Source organism: Miniopterus schreibersii (genome assembly GCF_964146895.1).
Source record: "Miniopterus schreibersii genome assembly, chromosome: X".
Lineage (NCBI taxonomy): Eukaryota > Metazoa > Chordata > Mammalia > Chiroptera > Miniopteridae > Miniopterus > Miniopterus schreibersii.
In genome coordinates, this window is record NC_138104.1 from 61,221,086 (window position 1) to 61,244,582 (window position 23,497).

Here is a 23,497-nt window from a genome sequence, read left to right on the forward strand (position 1 = left end):
AACAGAAGCACATGTAGACATGTGATTTGCTCAAGGTAAAACAACTAGTGTATAGCTAAGATTCCAAACCAGATACACCTGATTGTAAATATGCTGTATACATATTATCTACTCACCCACCCTCAATGAATAGTTATCATTTATTAATGTACTAGGTACTCTAGAAGGCAATTTACATATATCATCACCATCACAGAAAGCTTACAAAAAAATTTACCTGAGTAGGTGCTTAGCATAGTGCCTTGCACAGGACAGGAACTCAATCTGTTGAATGAGAAAATAACCTGAACTACTAGGTGATTATTGATAATATAAAAACAGGTCTTATGAACATAGTAATTGGATTTTTTGAAACTATTCTTTTAAATGACTTAGTGTTAGAAATTATTTACTTGGATGAACTAGATGGTGAACTGGTATTGTCTTGCAGACTTGTTAATGTTATGAGAGGTCTTCCCATCCTGAGGGTTGGGCTAAGGTTATTATTAAGAGCACAAAATTAGAAATCAGAGAGTGTGAGCCCAAGTTCTGGTTCCATTTGTTAAGTAACCAAATGGAACAAGTTAGTTAACCTCTCTGAGCCTTGTCATTTGAAATGGAAATAATAGTCCTTATGATTCATAAGATTGCTGTGATGATTAAGTGAAGTCATATATAAGACAAGGTTCTGTATCCAATAAAGTGGGACAATTTAGGTGTTTGGCACCTGCTTGGAAAGATTAAACCGAACCTCTGTTACACAAATGACATCAAGACATCCAGGTGAATAAGTGATAAGGATTAAAACTTTTGTTTTATTTTTTGTATTTTTTCCTCCTTGTGTGAACCCTCTGTTTTGTCACAGTGCATACACAGCCGGAGTTCTTGGACTTTCTTCTCAGTGATCTTATTGGCCAGTCAAACTCAGCTTCCCAAGCTGGGAAGGTGTTAGGGATGGTCTGGTGGCTGCAACTGGGCCTTGTGAGTTGGAAAGACAAAATAGGTGTTTGGTGACTAACATGAATTGTCTTCAAAGGCAGCTAGTCTACATTATGACCCAAGTGGCCTTGAATAAAGCCTTGGCCTCTCACTATGAAGCCCAGGGCTACAGAACTACAGGAGCATTACACAAACTATGGGTGGAGCGGGATGAGGAAGGAATTTTGAATCAGGAGTGGACCTGGGCTCTCAAGTTCTAGCCTTTTTACATTCCGTGTGCTTGCAGGCCAAGCATATCACTTCTCAGAGCTTCAGTGTCTTTTATCTACAAAATGGGAGAGGATCCCTGCTTTATGGGATTTTTATGAGGAACAAATCGGGTAATACATATGAAACTGCTTTGTTCTCTATAAATTTCCATCTGAATAGCAGTTATTATTAGAAAACATGTTGACCTTTGATTCCATAAGAATTGGATTGGTTGTTTCAAAAGAATCTTTGAATCACAGAATTTTAGGATTAGAATCCTTACAGAGCTTATGTTTCACTAGTTTCCAAATTGTGTTCCCTGGAGTCCTAAGATTCTGCAAGAGTAACTCGAGGCTTCTTTGGGGGTAGTGCGGGAAAGGCACTGGTTTTAAATCAACCAGCTTCATTTGTATCTGTGTATGATGTTTTAAGAAATAAAATGTTTGGCTGCTGAAGGAAAGTTTGTGAATGCTTGGATAGAGGATCATTGAGCTCTAATGTTTAAATAAACAGTTCTGTTCAAAGAACAGATGGCCTAGGGAGGAAGTGATTCCCCATCACTGGAGGTATCCAAGCAGAAGTTAGACAAAAATTTTGTATTTCTTTCACTATCACTGAATTCATTGAATATTTCTTCTCACTATGATTCCTAAGATATTTTAAAGAGCACTAAAGTTCCTTAAAGCAAAATTTGAAAAACATCAATTTAGTCCAAACCACTCTTCACACATTATACAGATAAAGAAACTGAGACCCAGAAAGGGAAAGGACCACACAATGATTTACAAGCAGAACTAAGACTAGAACCTAAGTGTTCTGATTCCCAACCCCATGTTCTTTCTGTGATACTACATTATAAGCTCATGGTATGGCTCCTAAAGTTAATATTGAAGACAGAAAATCCATCAAGCTCAAAATTATCTTTGGGGTGAGCATGTGTGTGCATATGGAGAAGAGCATCTTAAAGCATATAAAGGTTATATCTATATGATCTGTGATTATGGGGAAATTTTCACACTATGTCTGTGGATTAAATATGATTGCTGTGTGATGTGAGATATATGGGACACTATATAATGTTGCTCTATTCCTTGATTTCTGAGTGTTTTTTGTTTTTTTTTAATTCTCACCCTAGGATACATTTTTATTGATTTTTAGAGAAACATTGATGTGATAGAGAAACATTAATTGATTGCCTCCCATACAAGTCCTGTCCGAGGATTGAAACCACAGCCTGGGTATGTGCCCTGATGGGTAACAGAAACCCCAACCTTTTGGTGTATGGGACAGTGCTCCCACCAACTGAACCACCCAGCCAGGGAGAATTTCCTTACTTTTAAAGTGGGGATTATACCATTCTCTATCCCCATAGGGTAATGGTGAAAGTTGCATGAGTTAATAGGCAGGAATGGACAGGACATGGTACCTGCCTTGCCCATAGGTGCATTCACTAAATATTATCTCCCTTATTCCATGCCTCTACTTTCCTTTTTCTTACCAGGCAAGGCCTTGGCCCACTTGACCACATGTACAAGCTGTCTTTCACCCAGTTCATTGAGGCTAGAGAGCAAAGCTGCGAAGGAGTCAGGCTGATTGTTGTCATGTCCAGCACACACCACGCCTGGCTCAATAGCTTCCAGGACATTCAGAAAGATAGGCTGACACTCATAGCCTTCAATGTGTGACACCGCCAGCTTCTGGGTTGGCTCCTCAGTGGGGCTGGTGGTGCTGGAAGCCTCCCCTTCCTCCTGCAGTTTCAGATTACCCAGTTTCTTCAGCTTCCGAGCTATTGGGAGGAAAGGGAAACTTGGATTTATTATCAGTGACCAAAACCACACAGCACAGCTACCCTGTTAGAAAACCTATCTGGGCTAAAGAGAATAAGGATGTTCATTCTTCCTGGTCAGAGATTTTTAACTCCTTGAGGACAAATGCTCAGTTTAACACGGGTTGAATGAATTATTAATCACTCCAAATCTCTACTAAACTAAAATGTCATATTTTGCTTTCTCCCACTCACCTTGCAAGACAGACCTAGTATATCCTTAGATTGGGCTCTGCATAAATGCAGGTTTCAGTACTCATACTTCAAACCTTCGATTGAATTATTCACTGATATATTCACAATTCATTCATTCATTCAACAGAGATTCAATGTTAAGCCTTTTCTTCTGGATGACAAAAAAGACAAAGGTCGTAACCCTGTCTGGTAGAGGAGAAATTAATACCGACATGCAGTTAAAATGTCAAACCAGTGTAAATTCTTTATATATTTTGGAAATTAACCCCTTATCAGATGTATCATTGGCAAATATATTCTCCCATACAGTGGGTTCCCTGTCATTTTGCTGATGGTTTCTTTTGTTGTGAAGAAGCTACAACAAAAAGTATTAATGTTACAACAGAGATATTAATAAAAAAGACAATAATCACTCTGCATAGGTGGGTCAGGAAAGGCTTTATGGTAGCATCTTACCTGAACCTTAAAGAATGGTGAGGGTTTCACCAGGCAGAGAAGAAATGACATAAACAAAAGCACTGAGGAGTGTTTGGGGGAAATAGAGACCAGTGTGGCTGGAGTATATATTGCATGTGCGGGTACACTGGCTATTTATGAGGTTGAAAACAAGATGAGGCCTGATTTGGACAGGGCATGCATATCATATTAAGCAGTTTAGGCTTTTTATTACAGATAATAGGCAAATACAGAATGTTTTAAATCAAGAGAATGATATACTTGTGTCTCAGATTTTTAGGTAAAGAGACTAGAAAGGCAAATATAAGTCTTAATTTTGGGATCCCTAGAGGTACCAAAATGTACAGTGACTTGGATACTAGTCTCCCTGCTCTCCCCAAATACACACAAAAACACACTTTGATAGTTAAAGCTCTCTGAACATGAAAAGGCTGCTAAGCACTCATGTCATTAGAGATGATCAAGTAGAGATGAAAAGCGCAATGGTTAAGAATTCAAGCATGTCAACATAGTACTGGAAGTCAGATAAGCAATCAGACAAGAAGAAATAAAAAGCACCCAAAATGGAAGGAAGAAGTAAAGTGTCATAAATAAATGGGAGGATATACATGTTCATGAATCAGAAGAATTAACATCATTAAAATGTCCATACTACTCAAAGCAATCTATAGATTCAATGCAATTTCTATTAAAATACCAATGGCATATTTCACAGTTCTAGAACAAATGCTCCAAAAATTTATATGGAACCAAACAAGACCCTTAATAGCCTCAGCAATCTTGAGAAAGAAGAACAAAGTTGGAGATATCACAATACCTGATATCAAAATATACTACAAGGCCATTGTAATCAAAACATCCTGGTACTGGCACAAGAACAGGCATATAGATCAATGGAACAGAACAGAGAACCCAGAAATAAATCCACGTCTTTATGGTTAATTAGTATTTGACAAAGGAGACAAGAGCATACATCGGAGTAAAGACAGTCTCTTAGTCTCTTTAATAAATCGTGTTGGGAAAACTGGATAGGTACATGCAAAAAAAAAAAATAGGAAGGTATACCATCAACTTACACCATATACAAGAATAAAATAAACATGGATAAAAGACTGAAATGTAAGTCACAAAATCATAAAAATCCTAGAAGAAAACATAGGCAGTAAAATCTCAGACATCTCTCATAGCAATATTTTTGCCCATATATCTTCTAGAGCAAGGGAAACAAAGAAAAAATAAACAAATAAGACTACATCAAACAAAAAAGTTTCTGCACAGCAAAAGAAACCATCAGCAAAATGACAAGGGAACCCACTGCATGGGAGAATATGTTTGCCAATGATACATCTGATAAGGGGTTAATTTCCAAAATATATAAAGAATTTATACAAGTCAACAGTAAGAAGACAAATAATCAGATTAAAAAATGGACCAAGCACCTGAATAGACATTTCTCTAAAGAGGACACAAAGATGGCCAATAGCCATATGATAAAATGCTCAATGTCACTAATCATGAGAGATATGCAAATTAAAACCACAATGAAGTATCACCTCACACCTGTCAGAATAAGTACCATCAATAAATCAAAAACAAGGGAGGATGTGGAGAAAAAAGAACCTTAGTACACTGCTGGTGGGAATGCAGACTGGTGCAGCTACTGTGGAAAGCAATATGGAATTTCCTCAAAAAATTAAAAATGGAACTGCCTTTTGATCCAGTGGTCCCACTTCTGAGATTACTTCCTAAGAATCCCAAAACACCCAACAGAAAGAATATATGTACCCTTGTGTTTATAGCAGCACTATTTACAATAGCTAAGATTTGGAAATAGCCCAAGTACCCATCAGTAGGTAAATATGGTACATTTACACCATGGAATACTATGTGGCTATAAAAAAGAAGGAGCTCTTACCTTTTGTGACAGCATGGATGGACCTGGATTATTACGCTAAGTGAAGCCAGTCAGAGAAAGACAAATACCATATGATTTTTCTTATATGTGGAATCTAATTAACAAAATAAACTGACAAACAAAATAGGAAGAGGCATGGATACTTGGAACACACTGACAGCTGTCAGAGGGGAGGGCGGGGACTGGATGAAAAAAGGTGAAGGGATTAGCTAAAGAAGATATATGCATAGCCCATAGACACAGACAACAGTGTGGTGATGGCCACAGGAAAGTGGGCCAAGGGCTGGGTGGAGGTGGGCAAAGGTGGGGGGGGGGGGATGAGGACATCTGTAATGGTGTGAACAATAAAAATAAAGTTAAAAAAAGAATTCAAGCTTGAAGCATCCAAAATGAGTTTTTTAAATGGCCTTGAATATCTTTTCTCATCTTCAGACTACCTAATTCGATCTTCCGAATTTCTGCTAAAGAAACTGGAATTTTCTGGTGTTGCAACACTTCACACTGAATACTATAACAATCTCAAATATTGTAAGATATTACACCTACAGTGAATATGCACTGTAACACACATATTGATTTTCTTCTTTAGCAAAATGCTCAGGGGGAATCTGAAGGGCTGAAATAGAGGAACCATGCTAGGAGGCAGCCAATAGAAAGAATGATAAAAACATTATTTAAAACAACAATAATCCAAAACCCAAATCTTATGAACCATCCTCCCCACATGCTCACATACACACAACTTAGAAGTCCTTGGGCATCTTAATGTTTACTTCCCCAACATTTATATTGGCACAAATATAAATAATTGAAGCGGTCATTATTCTGAGCCCTAGTATAGGCAGGTGCACTGAGGTATACCATAAACCACTTTATCTCTAACCTCCTTAAAATAATAATAATGTTTAAAAAGATATAAAACAAAGAAAGAAGTGGATTGCTCAATTTAAATGAATAAATACAACAAAATCTGCTGCTGATCTCTTTTTGTCTCCTGCAGAAAAAGGTACTTAATCTGAAACAAACTTTCAGGTCTAATTAGAGAAATAAGTCCTGCAATGCAAACTCTAATCATAGTGTAACTCAATGCAAGAATGGATCATGTATTTGGATCAACAACTAGGATAGAGGAGGAAAGAATGGTGGGGTTGGTGTTACAACAGGAGAACAGAGGAAACTCAGGGTAAAATAACAGAGAGTCTGCAAAATCAACCCAGAGTACAAGATGACCTTGTTCAACAATCATTTCTGCACAGCTTGGGCACACTCAGTAATAAGGATATATGTACACCCATGGCCAACTCCTACTTCCCACCAAGAGAATAGGCTGGAAGGTATGGTCCAAGCTAAGTCCATCTTCTCCTAGGGCTAGAGACCTGGTCTCCACAATATCTTGTCATCTAGTGAACCCATTGCTGACAGGAGTTCTTTTAGGCAGCTTTACAGATTGGTAGTGCCTACTGGATTTGCTCCCCTGGTACAGCTTCTAGCGGTAGACCCCCTTGTCCCCATTATTGGCACTTTCTGATCTTGAGACCAGGAGTTGCCAGACCATTTAGTCCTCTTCAAGCTTGGGAGAGGACAAGATATAATTAGCTCTATGCCTGAGGTAACAAAGAGAAATAAAGATAACTATTTTTTTCAGGGCCTTCTATGTGCCTCACTTCATGAACACATTACATCATTTAATTCCACAATAATCTTTGAAGGTTAGAAATATTTCCAAACCATTTTTTTTTTTTTTTTTGCAAATCAGTAAACTGAGGTTAACACAGCTAGTAAAAATTTGAACCTAATAATCTGAACCCGGTCTGCTGACTACAAAGCCCAAGGTGTCTGGAGCCCTGAACCTTACCTCTAGCCTTAATAACAGAATTGAAGAACAGGGCTTGGTTTATATATTTTCTGCCTTCCATGCCCACCTTTTACTCCAAAATTCAGTAACTAGCATTAAATCCAGAAGGGCAGAGGTAGGAGGCTATGAGAATATTCTAGTCATGTGTCCAAAGCAGAAACAAGTTTAGAGTACTATAGAGGCCTAAATATTCACAGCATGACAAAACAGAAAGGGTACTTAAACATCATCTCATCTAGGGAGCTACAGATACAATATACCTTCAGTGTCTACACAGGTAATACAGTGGTGTGTGTATGTGTGTGTGTAGGAGAATGGTGGAAACCAGTGAACTGAAGTGAATGTCTTACTGCCTTTTTGCCCCTGCCATGTTCTTGCATTTGCACATGCACACACACACACACACACACACACACACACATACACATACCTAGAAGGCATTGATACAATATTTAAATATTTTCCTGAAACTCATCTGTGTTCCAAAGTTGAATTTAATCCTTAGTCACAATTTTGATACTTCTGACATGAATCCAACCTTTCAAGTCAAAGATGGAGAGGCTGAAGCCAGAGAGAGTGAGGTTGCTGTACATCGGCTCTCTTTTTGACTGATTTCTACTCTATCTCAGTATCTGCCTCTCTGAGCTCTTTCTATATTTGCACTGTCCAACATAGTAGCTGCATGTTGCTATTTAAATTTAATTAAAATTAGATAAAATTAAAAATATAATTCCTTAATTTCACTAGCCACATTTCAAGTGTTCAAAAGCTACATGTGGCTAATGCTTACTATATTGGACAGCACAGATACAGAACATTTCTTTCATCACAGAAAGTTCTACGGAATAGTGCTGTGAATATAAACTGTTTTCTGGGGCAGCTGTCCCATTTATCATGCCTTATTCGTGCTATTGATAAAGAAAAAAATCAGCCAAAGAATTTTACACAGATACATCTATGGGTTTTTCTAAACCGTGGAGGGGCACACAGAGTAATTGCTGGAGGTACAGTTAGTGAGGTATGCTCTATAGCCTTGACTATACCACAAGTGACTCAGATCTCAGTGGGATGATGACTTATGGACCTAAACAAACTCATTACAAGCAAGGCCAATATGTGCAGACTGTGGGGAGAATTCATCAATATGAAATAATTCCCCTTCTCTGTGTAGTGCTAATGAGAACTTGGCTGGTATTTTCACATCCTGCTCCTCTAGACCTATGTGGCATCTCCTTGAGGAAGAGAAGCTGCATTCCTACTTGTCTCCAGTACCTGGGTAATGTGTTGTCCCTGTGGCCACAGTGGCTCAAACTGCACCAGGTGTTCTGGCCTCTCTGCTTGAAGAGGGTGACTGTACTGAGCATAAATGAAATCAGATTCCACTCATTCTGCTGGAGATCCTCTGTTCTCTCTCTGTAACAAAGGCCAGCATGTTGCTAGACGACTTGGAATGCTGGACAATGAGGCTTGCTAGTCTCAGCTGTTACTCAGTGCCCAAGGCCTTGTTTTCTTCCATGAAGGCCACCCCTCACACCCCTCCTGCCTCCTGCACCTGAGCCCCAGAGTCAGATATAACTCTTTCATGTGAAGTATAAGCCTGCCGGCCCCTGCATTATGGCAGAGACCCATTAGTCTACTTAAACTGAGTGAAGTAAGGAGAAAGGAGACAGTAAAGGTGGATAGTTCTAATGTTCTGTGAGTTGTTTTGCATCTTTTCCCTGTCTTTCAATCTCAGGTCAGAGCAGTGATGAGAAAGGGCCACTAGAAAGGTATTTCCCTGTCCCTACTGACTCGAGGGGTTGGAGTACCTGACATGGTACTTGGATCCTATAGGGAACTCACTTTTCAGCCTGGTGGCATTAGACCCTATGAGGGCTGTTTCTACAGCACCAGAGAAAGACTTTTCAAATCAGGATTCATGATGCATCCCTAAGGAGGGGTAGATGTGATAAATGTGTAGCTTTTATAGCCACTGTAACCTTTAGGCACTGTTGTAGCCTCATTCCTTGCCACTTCAAGATAGAGGTTTCCTCATACATGGGCAAGGAAGAGGCAAGGAGAGGTGAAGTTTCCAAAGTCTTACAAAGTTTGAATCCCTCTCCCTAAGTCAAGGATGTTCCTCTTCCTCATTTGAAGTACACACAAAAAATCACTTTCTGTGGTAGGTATATTTCTAAGATGACCCCCAAGATTCCAAACCCCTGGTGTGCAGACACCTTCTTTCAATTATTTAGTCAAATGCTAATCTAGGTTCTGTTGTGAAAGAATGGGCAGATGTGATTAAGGCCACAATTTGTTGAATTTAAGGGTGGTTATCCTTGATGGGCCTGACCTAATCAGATGAACCTTTAAAAGACACTGGGCTCTTTTTGGAAAGACCTTCATGGAGTCAGAGGGATTTAACATAAGGAAGTTTCTCTGTTGTTGGCTTTGAAGGTAGAGGGTCCACATGTCAAGGAATGAAGGCAACCTTGAGTAGTTGAGAGCAACCTCTGGCTGACAGCCAGGAAGGACATGGGAGCCTTAATCCTAAAACTGCAAGAAACTGAATCTTGCCATAATCACATGAGCTTGGAAGAGGACACTGAGATCCAAATTAGATGCAGCCTGGCTAATACCTTGATTTCATCCTTGTGAGATACTGAGCTAAGAATCCAGTCATGCTGTGTCTGACTTCTGAATTAACAGAACTGTGAGCTGATAAATGAGTACTATTTGAAGCTGCTAAATTTGTGGTATGTTGTTATGCAGCAAGAGAAAACTAATATACTTTCCTTATAGAAGTGTGGTATAGGAAATAGGCTTTGGAGTCAGATGATCTTGTGTTCAGATCTCAGCTCTGTCAATTAACTAGCTTAATAACTTTGAGGCCTTTGCTTAGCTTCTCTGAAATCTAGTTTCCTCATTTGTAAAATGGGGGTGCTCCCATCTAGTGCTTAGATTATTTTGGAGAACTAAATAAGAGAGAACACCTGGCAGATAGTGAGGCCCTCAAAATGGTTTCTTCACTGTCTAATCATTTCTAAAGAGTAGAGAGTGAATGGTTTGCAGGTGGCCTAAGTCAGTCATGGGGAAAAGGAACAGCAGAATTAACAGAGAACCAGATAGAGCTGAGAAGGGAAGGGAATGTAACACATTATGAAGTGAAAAACAGTAACAGAGTTTCTTCTGGATGTAGCTGCCTATAAAACTGAATTAAAATCTTAAGTGTAATTCTAAATACTAAGAAAACATAAAGGCATGTTTGGTGCAAACCTGCAAATATTTTGTGAAAACAGACTAAGCTGTGGTTATGTGAGTGTATGTTAGTATGTGTGTATGCAGGTGCTTTATATTATAATGCTTAAATCTAGGGGTCATGAACTCAAATACCTTCATTAGTCGGGCAGATATGTAAATGAGTAAAACAGCCTAGTGAACATAGAATGGGCTGGGGAGAGTGAAAGTGATTGAAGCCCTGCCTACGAGCAGTCTATATCAATTTTCTAAACAAAGACTATGCTGGGCAAACAGAATTCTGCAAGTGAATTTTGGTCTGGGCAATGCCAGAATATAGCTCTGGTTTAAATCATGTCAGCCATCTTTCCACCTACTAGGATTTGAGTCAGGGTGTATCGCTGTATAAATTTTGGCTTAGGAGGTCAGAGGAAAACTGGATTAGAATCCAGGGGAGTTCACTGTATGATCTCAATATCATCTCTTTCCTCCTTTTGCTCTTAGTTTCCTCATATACATATAAAAGGTAGTAGTTAAAGTAAAGAATCTGGAGTCAAATTGTCTTAGTTATAAGCCTGGCTCTATTACTTAGTATCTTTGAGACTTTGAAAAAGAGTTAGCCTCTCTATACCCCAATTTCCTCATCTGAAAAGTGGGGATACTATTAGTATCTAATTAAAAAGGTTGTTAAGGAATATAGACACTATGGTGGTGTCTGAAAGTAGGGGGAAGATTCTACACCACCAGAAGGACTTTCTAAGACTAAAGCATAGCGAAAAATTCACTGAACTTAAGGGGGGCAAAATGCAATGATAACATAAAATTTCTAAAATGTTATTCACAATAAAGAAAAGGTGGTGGTATTCAGAGTCTTATTGAATGTGTGACCTTGAACATATCCCTTAATTTCTCATAAAACTCAGTTTTCTCCTCTGTATAATGGTAACAATCTGACCAGAATACTACATAGGACTATTATTAGAAGGAAATTAGATGATCTCAGCTAAAGTGCTCTGAATTCTGTAAAAGTGTATGCCAATGGGGAGGTTATGAAATTTTCTAAGAATGGATCTCTAGCTAAGAAACATTCTGAAAAACTGCCTAGGGTAGCAACCTATAAAAAATATCACCTTCCATATCAGACAACTGGACTGAAGCCAAAGGTTGAGGGCCAAACTGACAAGTTTCAAAATCCTAAAATAATCACAGGCTCTACCCCACAGAGTTGTAATTTTCCCCAAGAGAATGTATGTTAGGTACTTAACACAGAGTAAAATCTGTAGGTCAATAAGTGATGTCTCTTACTCTTGCTAGTTGCTAAGCCCCACATTGCTCCATTTCACCCCCCGTTATCTCTGGCAGGTAAACCTTTTTCTGGAAAAGCTAACCAATGAAACATATCATTTCCACGGGGATTGAAATTAATTAGGCAAGAGAATCAGGGTGGGGAGGGTCTCCAGGCATCAAATTAGTATAGTAGTAGTGCCCCAAGGATTCTAGAAGTTTCTTTAATGGCCCCTGAGAAGAGATAAAGTGGGTCTGAACATGTGGCTCCAATAATCTCACCTTGTTTCAAACCAGAGCAGTAGTGCTTTATTCTGTATCTACATTTGGGAATGTCAGATTTTGCTTGAAGAATAGTTACATTGCCTAGAAAATGTTTGAAAACCCCAAATCTTTTCTGTCCAGATGTCCTATCCAAACCAATTCTTAAACAAAGATGAGTAGACTGAATGCCAAGTCTTGCCCAAGTTCACACAGCTAGATAGTAGCAGAGCAAGAACTAGAACCAGCTATCCTGACTTCTAAGGCTATATTGTTTCAATTTCATCAGGTTGAGTAGCATCCTAGTAGGGAGAAGAGTCAGTTGGAGATGAGTGGTGAAGAACTACGACAGGGACAAGAGACCGGAAACAGAGCCAGTCCTTGGCGTGCATGGAGTGAGGTATTAGTTGGGGGTACATTCAAGTATAAGTATACACTAATAAGTGTAGGTCAAATTCCCTCAGGCAAGAGGGTTCCTTGGTCTTACCCCTACACTCTCATTCTCTTCCCAGTCTCAATTCTGAGTCAAAGGAATAGCCAAGAAAAAGAATATCAAATTTTATCTTTCAAGGTTTATGTTGGACTATTTAGTCTAATGGTTTTTAGTTCATGAAGGAGTAAATGTAATTAATAACAGAATGATGTGCAATGCTGCATATCCTTGCCAAAGCGCAGGATCTGGCAGAAACTATTTCCAAGTCTCTCTCTGACTACGGAGCCAGAAGAAAGGGGCTTACTGTCCAGATGCCATCCTGGGCAAGGGGCATAAGGTCATTACCAAAAAGCTTGGAAATGCTTTCACATAACAAGCTTTTCCACTGGAAAAAGTAACTACATGAATTTAGAGCATACATGCTTTTACAATTACATTTAAACTGACATTAAAAACAAATGTGAAACAGTCTAAGCTGAACAGGTCAGGATGACCTGAAAAGCAAACGAGAGAGAAAAAAAAAAAGAAAGTAAAAAGAAAGAGAGAAAAAAGGGCCCAATGTTAAAAGCATTAATTCTGTCAGTCTGTTGTAAATAAGAAAATACCATTGCTGTATTAATGGTTTTATTAAAGGAAAATCCACTAGCAGAAATATGCAACATTTAAACAAATAGAAAGCAGTTAAAAAATAAAACACATTAGCCTTTCAGTCCACCTTAGGGAAACTCTTGTTGGCCTGGAGATTAAAATTCTGCCCCAAAGAGGGAGAACTCCCCTCTCTCCTGAAGTCCTTTCTTGGCTTTTCTCCAGAATGTTGCTGAGTCAGAGGAAAGAGAGAGAGATGAGAGAGAAAAAGACAGACAGAGAGACACAGAGACAATGTGTATCTATGTGTGTATGTGTGTTTGTGTAGTATGTGTGTGTGTGTGTGTGTGTAGACCAGAGAAGGAAGAGGGTGGAAAATGCAAGCCCCAGGCAAGGCAAGGCAAGGCAAGGCAAGGAGAGTGCTTCTGGCTCCCATTTACTCCTGGCTTTAAAGACTCCACATCCACCAGAAGGAAAGTGGTTTTAAAATGGAGGTTCTTGGACAGATGGCATAGCAACATATTTCAAATTCTAACTGCCTCCCCTCTTATATCAATGCAAAGTTTGAGGCTGGCTTGGCAGGAGAACAAGGACTCACAACCTGTGGAGAGGCAAGCATATGATATGAGTGTGCAGTGGAAGAGTGTGGAGGCACTATGGGTAGAAGTAAGCAGTAAAGCCTGATCCACTTTCTTCCATCACCTTAACTTCAATAAGAAACAAGAGAAGTAGGCACTAGTTCTTAGATTTTGCCTCCTCTTTGTGAACGGTTCAAGTGTGTGTGTGTTCCTGAAAAGAGAGTCACCTTGACTTTAGGAATGGGGAGAAAAAAAACAACCCATCTGACTTTAGTCTCCTGGTCCGTTTGAACAGAGGCTGGCTGGCTTCTTGGGGAAGCTCCTCCAGGAAAGGCATGAATAAGGTTCTTGTTTACTCAACTTTTGTGGACCACCTACTACCTTCAGCTCAGTGATGGGGCCTGAGGTTCAGATCTGTGTCCTTGGCAGTGGTCCAGCAGAATGGAGATAAGGGGAAACTAGTGAATTGCCTATTAACCAAGTGAAAATGGCCACAGGAGCCTCAGGTAGGCACAGTGGCTTCATTTTCAAGGTAGCACCTTCAGTTCCACCAGCAAAGGTTCTTCCCAGCAGCACACTGTGGAAAGCAAGCAAATGAGCCACAGCTTCACTATATCCACCTGAGTCAGTGCCTGACTGTCATCACATATGATCAAGAACAATAAAAACAAACAAACAAACAAACAAACAAAAACAAACAAACAAAAACAAACAACTCTGCTAGCACTGGTTGGGTAGATCAGTTGGTTAGAGTGTAGGCCCAATACGACAAGGTTATGGGTTTGATCCCCATTTACAGCACATACAAAAATCAACTAATTTATGTGTAAGTGAGTGGAACAAAAAATCCCTCTTTGTCTCTCTCTCTCTCTCCCTCCCTCCCCTTCTCTCTCTAAAACCAATCAATAAATAAAAACATTCTGCTAACACCATAATATTACAGAAAACAACAATCATGATACAACTACATAAATGGTAACTGCTATCACTTTTAGAGCTAGTCCTTAGTCCTTAAAACATCCCTGTGAGGTATGGTAACACCATCAGTCCCATGGGGAAGAGGCATCAACTAAGATAGTAGCCCCCAGTCCCAACGTCAGACTCTGTGTTCAGGAGCAAGTTCTTAAGCTCCTAAGGTTTAGATTCCAGGTGTTTCTGGGCTATTCACTAGCACACTGTATAAATATACTAAGTATATCTAAGCTATATACTAAGTGTATATATATACACACACACACACACACACACATATATACATATATATATATAATTTGTGTTTGCTGCTTTGTACACGGGGGATAAGAATTAAGCACACAGGGTATAGAGAGGGAGAATATGGAGGAAGAGAAGGGAGGTGGAATTTAACAGTCTCATTATAGACACTCAGAGCCCAACAAAGAAAGACTCCCTATTCGGTCTTCTGAATTTCTTGGAGCAGCCAAACAATCCCACAATATTACAAGCATTATTACTCAGCTTAGAGATGAGAATGATTCAAAATTAATGTCTGTGTGCCTAACAGCTCACTAATCAAAGCTTCCATGCCTCATTTTCCACCCTGGGGAGAGTCCTCAGTCTCTTTCAGTTTTATTGTGGCCAGCATGACATACCACACTGTGCAGGCTGAGGCTGGTGACCTTTTGTCTTGGCCGAGATCCAGATTTTCTTAGTTTCAAATGCCAGTCCAAGTTTCCTGCAGGTGATTTCTTCGGTATTGGTGCTTACATTTTTTTATAATTAAAATTTATTAGAATTGCAGGAAATAAATAAAGAAAGACCATTTTGAATAAACTGTAGCAGAATAAAGGGATTGGCAACCCTCTTCATAATTCTATTGCAATGGTTTCTAAAATCTTGCATAAGGTTTCATATTTCTGATTAGCTAAGTACTGGAAATATGCCCTCTAATGTGACTTATATGGGCACGTGGAATAACTGCAAAAATATCATGGAACTTGAGCTTAATATACATTAAATACATTTTCTTCATAGTATAAATTATGAAAAATTGTTACAATATTGTACAATATTGTAATTTATCCATCTGCCATCCCTAGAACTTTAGGAGTTTAGGCATGTGTGGAGAGAATACAGTGCAAAGATATCTGCATGTGTAGATCAGGGTTTTTCTTTTGTTCACTCTGGGTTGGTTTCCATAGTCTGTGATGACCAGGCATGCTGTGATTGCATTACTAGAATCAGAGTATGGCCCAGATAGGAAAGCTAATGGTAATCATAGTGATCATTTGCATATACCGAGACCCAATTGTATGCCAAGTGTTAACTTATTTACCATGTGTTAACTTATTTAATCCTCACAAGAGCCCTATTAGATGTATGAAGAAAGTAAGTGATAGTAAGTGAAGAACAGAGAAAGTAAGTAACTTATTTAGGCTCACACAGCCAGGAAGTGGCAGACAAATTGCTGACTGCTAAAAGGCTGAAATGTCCCTCAATGATTAATTTTGACTTCAGCCAAAAAACCATTGGTTCAATGAGGATATTAAGCAGGAAAAAGGAAGACATTTCTATGCGTGGCCTAAGAGATCTAAAAAGTAAAGCAAAGATTAACTGGACTGAGGAGACTGGAACCTGATTCCAAAAGAAGTGATCCAGGGTAGCGATTTCCAGTTTACTTCCTAGATATATTTTGTCATGGAAATATTATCAATAATAAACAATCCGAAAGCTCTACTGATTTCTGGGGGCTCTGTATTTCCCCCCTTAGTTCTCCTTCATACAAACATAATCCCAGAGAATGTGCAAAAGTCTCTATAAAGGCATCTTGCTCAGATAAATTGTGTATGTATAAGTTCGGTATAATAAGAAAATATTTTTTAAACACTTTTGTGATTGTAAGTAATATATCCTACAATTTGTAACAACAGGCGGCACTCTTCTTAAATAAAAGTAAAATGTTTTCAAACAGTTCAAATGAAACATTTTTTCCCTGAATTGTTATACTTGGAAAATACTTGCCTTTGTATATATGACCTATTATGTGCTATGTACTTTTAGCTTTCTGCCTACTACCTTTGAAAAATACTGCCTATGACATCATTTTACTCTTTCAAGAGCAACTGAGGGATTTTGGAGCACTCACAGCAAAAGTAAACAACAATAAAAATTTTCTGCTGCAATTACACTTTAGAAACTCAAGATTTTAAGTGGGAATTTTACAAGTGAGATACTCATTCAAGTACACGATATGGGGTATCATCAATTTTTATGATTAGAAAAAATTATTTACCTCTAACCATAGTTCTCTAAAAGCACACTCTCAAAGATAGACTACAACATTTATATGCTGTCCCAGATAACTTGGTTTGGAGGAATTAAGAAATACAGTCTCTGTCTCTCCATATACAAGTTCGCTTGAGAACTGCAATTAGAGAGAAGTATACCTTTTCCCCTACAATGTGACACCAGATATGTATGCAACCAACTGGAAGATGGTGATCTAAGGTTTATTCAAGGGTAATTCAGCCATAAAAAGGAAATCTTGCCATTGCAACAACAAGGATGGATCTTTAGGGAATTGTGCTAAATGAAATAAGTGAGACAGAGAAAGACAAATACTATATGATCTCACTTATATGTTGAATATAAAAAAAAATGACTGAACTCATAGAAACAGAGAAAAGATATATAGTTATTAGAAGTGGGGATTAGGGGGTGGAGAAAATGGATAAAGTTTGTCAAAAGGTGCAAACTATGAGTTCAGTGTTTTTTGGTTGTTTTTGTAATACTGTCAACAATAAAATAAAGTATTTTTTAAAAGCTACAAGCTTACAGTTAAACTATATTTAAATTTTGGGGGTGTTATGTATAGACTGTGACTACAGTTAACAATACTGTATTGTATATTTAAAAATTGCTAAAAAGAATAGATCTTAAAAGTTCTCATCACAAGGAAAAAAATTATAACTATGTATGGTGATGGATGTTAACTAAACCTATTGTGGTGATATATTATATAGAGATGTATATAAAGTCATTATGTTGCACACCTTTAATACAATGTTATATATCATTATTTCTATAAAACTGGGAAAAGTAGATTGTAAGTGCTGAGTCATATGTTGTGCATATTGGTTTCAAAGTTTATAGGGCTATTCTGCTCTTTTGTGCATACCTCAACTGTGCAGATCTGTAGAAATACTCAGCTGAGAATTGTGTGGGGGAAGTAGCACTTCTTACAATTGAGATTTACTATTTTCATCTCCATCATGAGCTCTAATCTTGAGAATCAAAGGAGAAGGGAGAAACACAGTAAGTGGGTCCCACACTGTTGATTTTTATGATAATCTGCTGCCTGCTGCACTGCAAGTAGAGGAGATTCAATCATTGGATAGGCAGTGATACCTAAATTCTACAAATATGTGATTTCTAGGCCTCTTACTTTAGCAATGAGGTTATGTGGTAGCTCCATGATGAGGTTCTGGGTACATAGTGGAATTCTGGTCAGAGAGTACACAAAAGAACTGTTAAAATTTTAGTGAAGAATATCTAGATATCAAAAATATTTAGTAATCAGTTTGCATGATGCTGGAAGTCATTATATTTCTCAGAAATAATTTGTCTAGTATGCTCCTTGGGTCAAGAATATGTACCTGTGCTTATGAGATAACTTGGGCAATAACTCTGTTTTGGCCTGGATTGCATCTTGTCCTTTGTGTATAACACTACAGACCCAACATGGTTTACTTTAGTGGTTTTAATAGCCTCTGATGCATACTCATTGAGAAATGGTGAGAATGGTCTGCTCTTGGTCCTGAAGGCATTCTCTTTTTTAAATTGAATTTATTAGGGTGACATTACTTAATAAAATTATATAGCTTTCAGGGGTACAATTCTATAATACATCATCTGTATGTTGTACTGTGTGTTCACCACCCAACAAGTCTCCTTCCATCACCATCTATCTCCCCTTTACCCTCTTCTACCTCCCCCCACTCTGTTTCCCTCTGGTAATCATCATACTGTTGTCTGTGTCTATGAGGGTTTTTTTGGTTTTGTTTTTTGCTTAATACCTTTATCTTTTTCATGCAACCCCCTAAGCCCCTCCTCCTTGACAGCTGTCAGTCTGTTCTCTATTTATGAGTCTATTTCAGTTTTGTTAGTTTAATTGGTTCATTATATTCCACATGTAAGTGAAATCATATGGTACTTGTCTTTCTCTGACTGGCTTATTTCACATAGCATAATACCCTCCAGGTTCATCCATGTTGTTGCAAAAGATAAAATTTCCTTCTTTGACATGCACATCTAAAAAATGGGTGACCTGGAATAAGTGTATTGTCTGCCTATAGAATAAAGTTTTTATATATACCCAACTTTTCCAAAATGTATTCCAGAATACAGTAGTTTTGTAGGATATTAACAGGTGTTAAGTGAAAAAATGGTTTCTGTTGTTGAATTAAATTTGGGAATCCTGAGTTACTAAGCTCTTCACTTCACTTTATTGCACTACTTGTGAAGGTTTGTGAAATGCAAATATGCACAATAAATCTTCTTGGGAAGGACCATAATATGCATATATGCCTAAGTTATTTGACCATAGAAATTGTTTTTCATGGACCACGTCATGGAACTAGTTTTCTCAGAACCCACACAGGGAAACACTGGCCTATATCAAGGCAATAGGCTTAAATAAGGTAAGGACTTATGTAAATGATCAGTACTTGTAGGTATCAACACAAATGGAGGAACCAAACCCCAGGAACCAAAGCAGCAATCCCAGGTGTTCAGCAAAATTTAATGCTACAAATCTCTCTCTCTCTCTCTTTCTCTCTCTTTCTCTTCTTCCTTCTTTCCCTCCCTCCTCCCCTCTCCAGTCTACTATCTCTTTTTTTTTTAATTTTAAGCCCTCATCTTTACAGTATTCATGCTACCACTAATTGTCTTTTTAAACAAGCAAGCAAATAAAAATGATATGTGAACATGTCTATCCCATCTCATAAATCTTCAACTGCCTGAAATCCAAAACTTTTGGCATAATAACCACATCCATTTTCAATGTGGTTTCAGCTTGTCTTCTCTGTTTCCCCAGATATAACCATATTAAACTACTTGCTATTCCTCAAACCCTCAATGCATTATTTTATGTCTCTGCACCTTTATTCAAACAATACCCTTTGCCTTGAATGGTCTTTCCTGTCTATCTCACTATTTATCCTTTAAAATTAAGATGTATTCATTATCACTGTGTTTCTCCCCTTGTTTAACTTTTTGAGGGCAGGGATCATATCTTATTTATCTCGGCTCCTCCAAAATGCCTACTATAGTGTTTGGAACATAGTTGGAACTCAGTAAATATTTTTTGAGCAGATAGATGAATGAAAAGATGGAAGAACTATCTAGTTGGCTGCTTAGAAGGATGGACGGATACATAGTGAGATGAATAAATGCTGTGAAACTTGTCTCCTAAAGAACAATTCCATGAATAGTATGTCAGCATTGGAATCTTTCTCTTGCATACAGAACATGTGATCCAGAAGCATCAATACTTGGGCTGCTCTTGAGCATGGAGAATGATGAAAGGGCTGGCATCAAGACCATCTTCAATACTAGAAACTAAAGTATCCATGACAACATGAGACCATGGCCAAGGGCTCCCTGAGGCATCCTCCCGACTAGAGAATTATGGAGGTTGTTAAAACCTGCAGATCTGTTAACAGGTTTATGTCTCAGATGTGGAGTTCAGCCTCTTGGTAGAAAATACAGTTCTCAAATATTATAGATAACCTCTGAAAAAAATGGTGCACACTTCAGATTCTTACATGCTCTAAGGCTCCATGTTTCTTCTCCTATTTTGGGGTTTGGCTGCTACTTGAAAGTCTTGAAGGGTCTACCATCTTCCTTGGTCCAAGAAAGGACAGAGTAGCAGGAACCAACACCATTTATTATAGGCTGAGAACTTAGGAGTTGCAAAACACAAAAAGAAATAATGTTTGGGGAGTAATAGGAGGGAAAGTAAAAAGGGGGGAAGGGTCAGAGGAGAAGATGGCAGGTAAGAGCAATTCATTATTTCTCATTCCATCTTGGAAACTGAGAACACATTCTTGAGAAGTGCAGAGAAAAGTGAGAAGTGGCTGTGCATTTGTTCTAACTCTAGGCTGTAAAAAACCACATCCAATTCACTGGAGAGAAGGTCCTTTTGTAGACAGTTATGTTTATAACCTTTCTTAAATGAAAAGTAGGCAAGAGTGTTAGATTTTTGAAGCAGTTTGCAATATAGGATTTTTCAAAAGCAGCCAGAAATGAACCCTGTACGACAAAAAGCCTATCCTTATCGTAGATGGGCAGCTGGAAGCCTGGAGGTAGTCTTCAAGGAAACAACCTTGAGAATCCAATCACCTCCAGGATCCTTTCATAAACACCACGAGGTGCTATGGAAACAAACAAACAAACAAACAAACAAACAAAAAACAGTGAACAGGTAGATAGGCCTAGAATCAGGAAGGAAAAGGCTGTGTGTTTTAAGTATCTCTGAGTTGAGAAGATCCCATCAACAAACAGTAGATGGAACACTATAGAGTCAACCAGATTAGAGAGAGATCTTGAGGCCTGAAGACCAAGCAGCCACCAGCTGCAGAGTGCCAGATTCTCTGAAATACAAAGGCAGCCCTTCTGCTCTCCACTAATCCAGTCTACTTTTCGACACACAATATATCTATCTTATTTGGGTGTGACATGAGGTAGCTAAAATTACTATGCAAGTCAAAGCACTCACGTCTAGACTATCTATACTTTTGGAAGCAGTGAACAGACAATCCAAACAAAGAACTGATAAACTTACAATTCTTTCTCTGTGACTTTAGGCATAAATTCACAAAATGGTGGTGCCAGCCATGTTCTTGGTGAAGGCCGCTATGCCAATTTTATGATGAGAAAAGTGAGCCTCAGAGGAGAGAAGAAACTTGTCCAAGGCCACATTCCTAGTTGCCATTGTGGAATAGATTATACAATTTAGAGCTGAGTGATGGGAAGAATAAGTAGCATTATATTAATTCTCCTTCAAGTTATCAAAATATCTATGCTAAACCCAAATCTTATGAAAAAGGGAGTCTATTGCTAAAGTGTTCAGAAGAGCCACTCTGCATTGATGCTTTCTTTTTTCCATTGTTTGAGTATAGGTGTGGTATACACTGAGTTTGAAAGTTAAACTTTGCAGCAGGGAAGCAAGGAATGTAGACATAAGTTTTACAAAATGAAAAGGTTTGTTTTTCAAACTGATGTCTAAGAGGGTAAACATCTGTGTTCTTACTGACATGGTACTTGAACATAATATATAATTCTAATAATTACTAGAATCATCTCCAAAAATATCTTTATGGTACTTTTGGTTCGAGGTGATCAAGAGTGATTTCTGGTCATGCCCTGCCTGTTGGAGCTGTTACAGATCATAGAACATGCCAAGTAACTCAGAGAGTAAAAACCAACTGGGAAGTTCCGTGAACATCCTTACCAGATAAATTACTGGTAACCTCACTGCCATAATAAACCCTCACACTTGGTCATTTATCAAGGATGTTCACATTTATCATATCATCTGATTCCCATTATAGCTCTGTGAGAGTGATATTTCTAACATTACTGATGAAGAAATTGAGACTTAGACAAGGCACAATAAATAATGGAGCTGGGCCTTTAACCTAGGTCTGACTGACTCCAAAGACAAAGCCATTTACATGACATCAAAATCCATGTATCTTGTAGACATTTTTTGAAATTTGCCTGCCTGAAGCTCTCTTGCCTAGCATGGTGCCTTGTACATAGAAGAAACACAGTAAATATAGAAATGGAACTGAAATAAAATCAACTACAGCACTTTTCATTGTGTTGACCAAGCCCATTCAAAGTTTAGCTTGGTCAAATTTGTAAATTTATCTAATAAGTCAATTTGTAAATTTACCATACTGCTCTCAACAAAAATTTATAGATTTATGCCTGTCTCTTATAAGGAGTAGTAAAACGATCTGTTATACATAGACTCCTTTTCAAATGAGTTAACTATAATCATGTCCTAGACTGCCTTATAATAGAGGATGTTGGCTGAGACACGAAACTACTTTTTTGATTGGGAACCAAATGTATGAAGACTTTTGTTGCCATTAAGCTTTACCTCCATCAAAGTGAGCATACAATTTATATCGGCAGATGGAAAACCAAGGGGTTCTCTACCTGCAAGCCCCCATTTCTTACACATAATTCACAGAAAGCTAAATAATTGAGAGTTCAGTGTATCAGAAACCTTACATGGGGTCATAACATTGATATGGAAAAAGCTTCCTTTTGTCAATCCCTTTGGCTTTCTTTCTGCACTCCCCCATCCCAGTCTTATTTCTTCCTCCCCACTACAATTGTGATTTATTTGCAGTAAGCCAAGCAAACAAGAACAAGGTTGATTTTTTTTTTTTTTTCATATTTGAGTTTCATTTTATATGGTTGCCTGGAAAACCACTCACAGAGCATCTGCTTGCAATGTCTGGGAATACTAGACACTACTTGAGATGTTTCTGTTAAAACAGTCTCATATTGAGCCTGGGTCAATTTATTTGTAGTGCTTTTTGGTCTGTTTAAAGACTATTACTGGCCTATAAGGAAGGGAGCATACAGTTATCTCCATGAAAACCCACACATGGTTAGAAAACAAGTTGGTTTTTATAAATATGCACATAGGCAGACAAGGTATTGTGCATGTCACACAAAAAACTAGAGATGG

At 38.3% G+C, this 23,497-nt stretch overlaps 1 protein-coding gene across 2 annotated transcripts in view; it reads right to left on the bottom strand.

Annotated features, from left to right (window-relative positions):
- AR (androgen receptor) overlaps nt 1-23,497 on the bottom strand; it is a 141,544-nt gene that overhangs the window by 9,352 nt on the left and 108,695 nt on the right. For both annotated transcript variants that reach the window (XM_081126625.1, XM_081126626.1), the window contains exon 4: nt 2,666-2,953. In XM_081126625.1, coding sequence (XP_080982751.1) covers nt 2,666-2,953 — 288 coding nt within the window. The remainder of the gene's footprint in view (nt 1-2,665; nt 2,954-23,497) is intronic.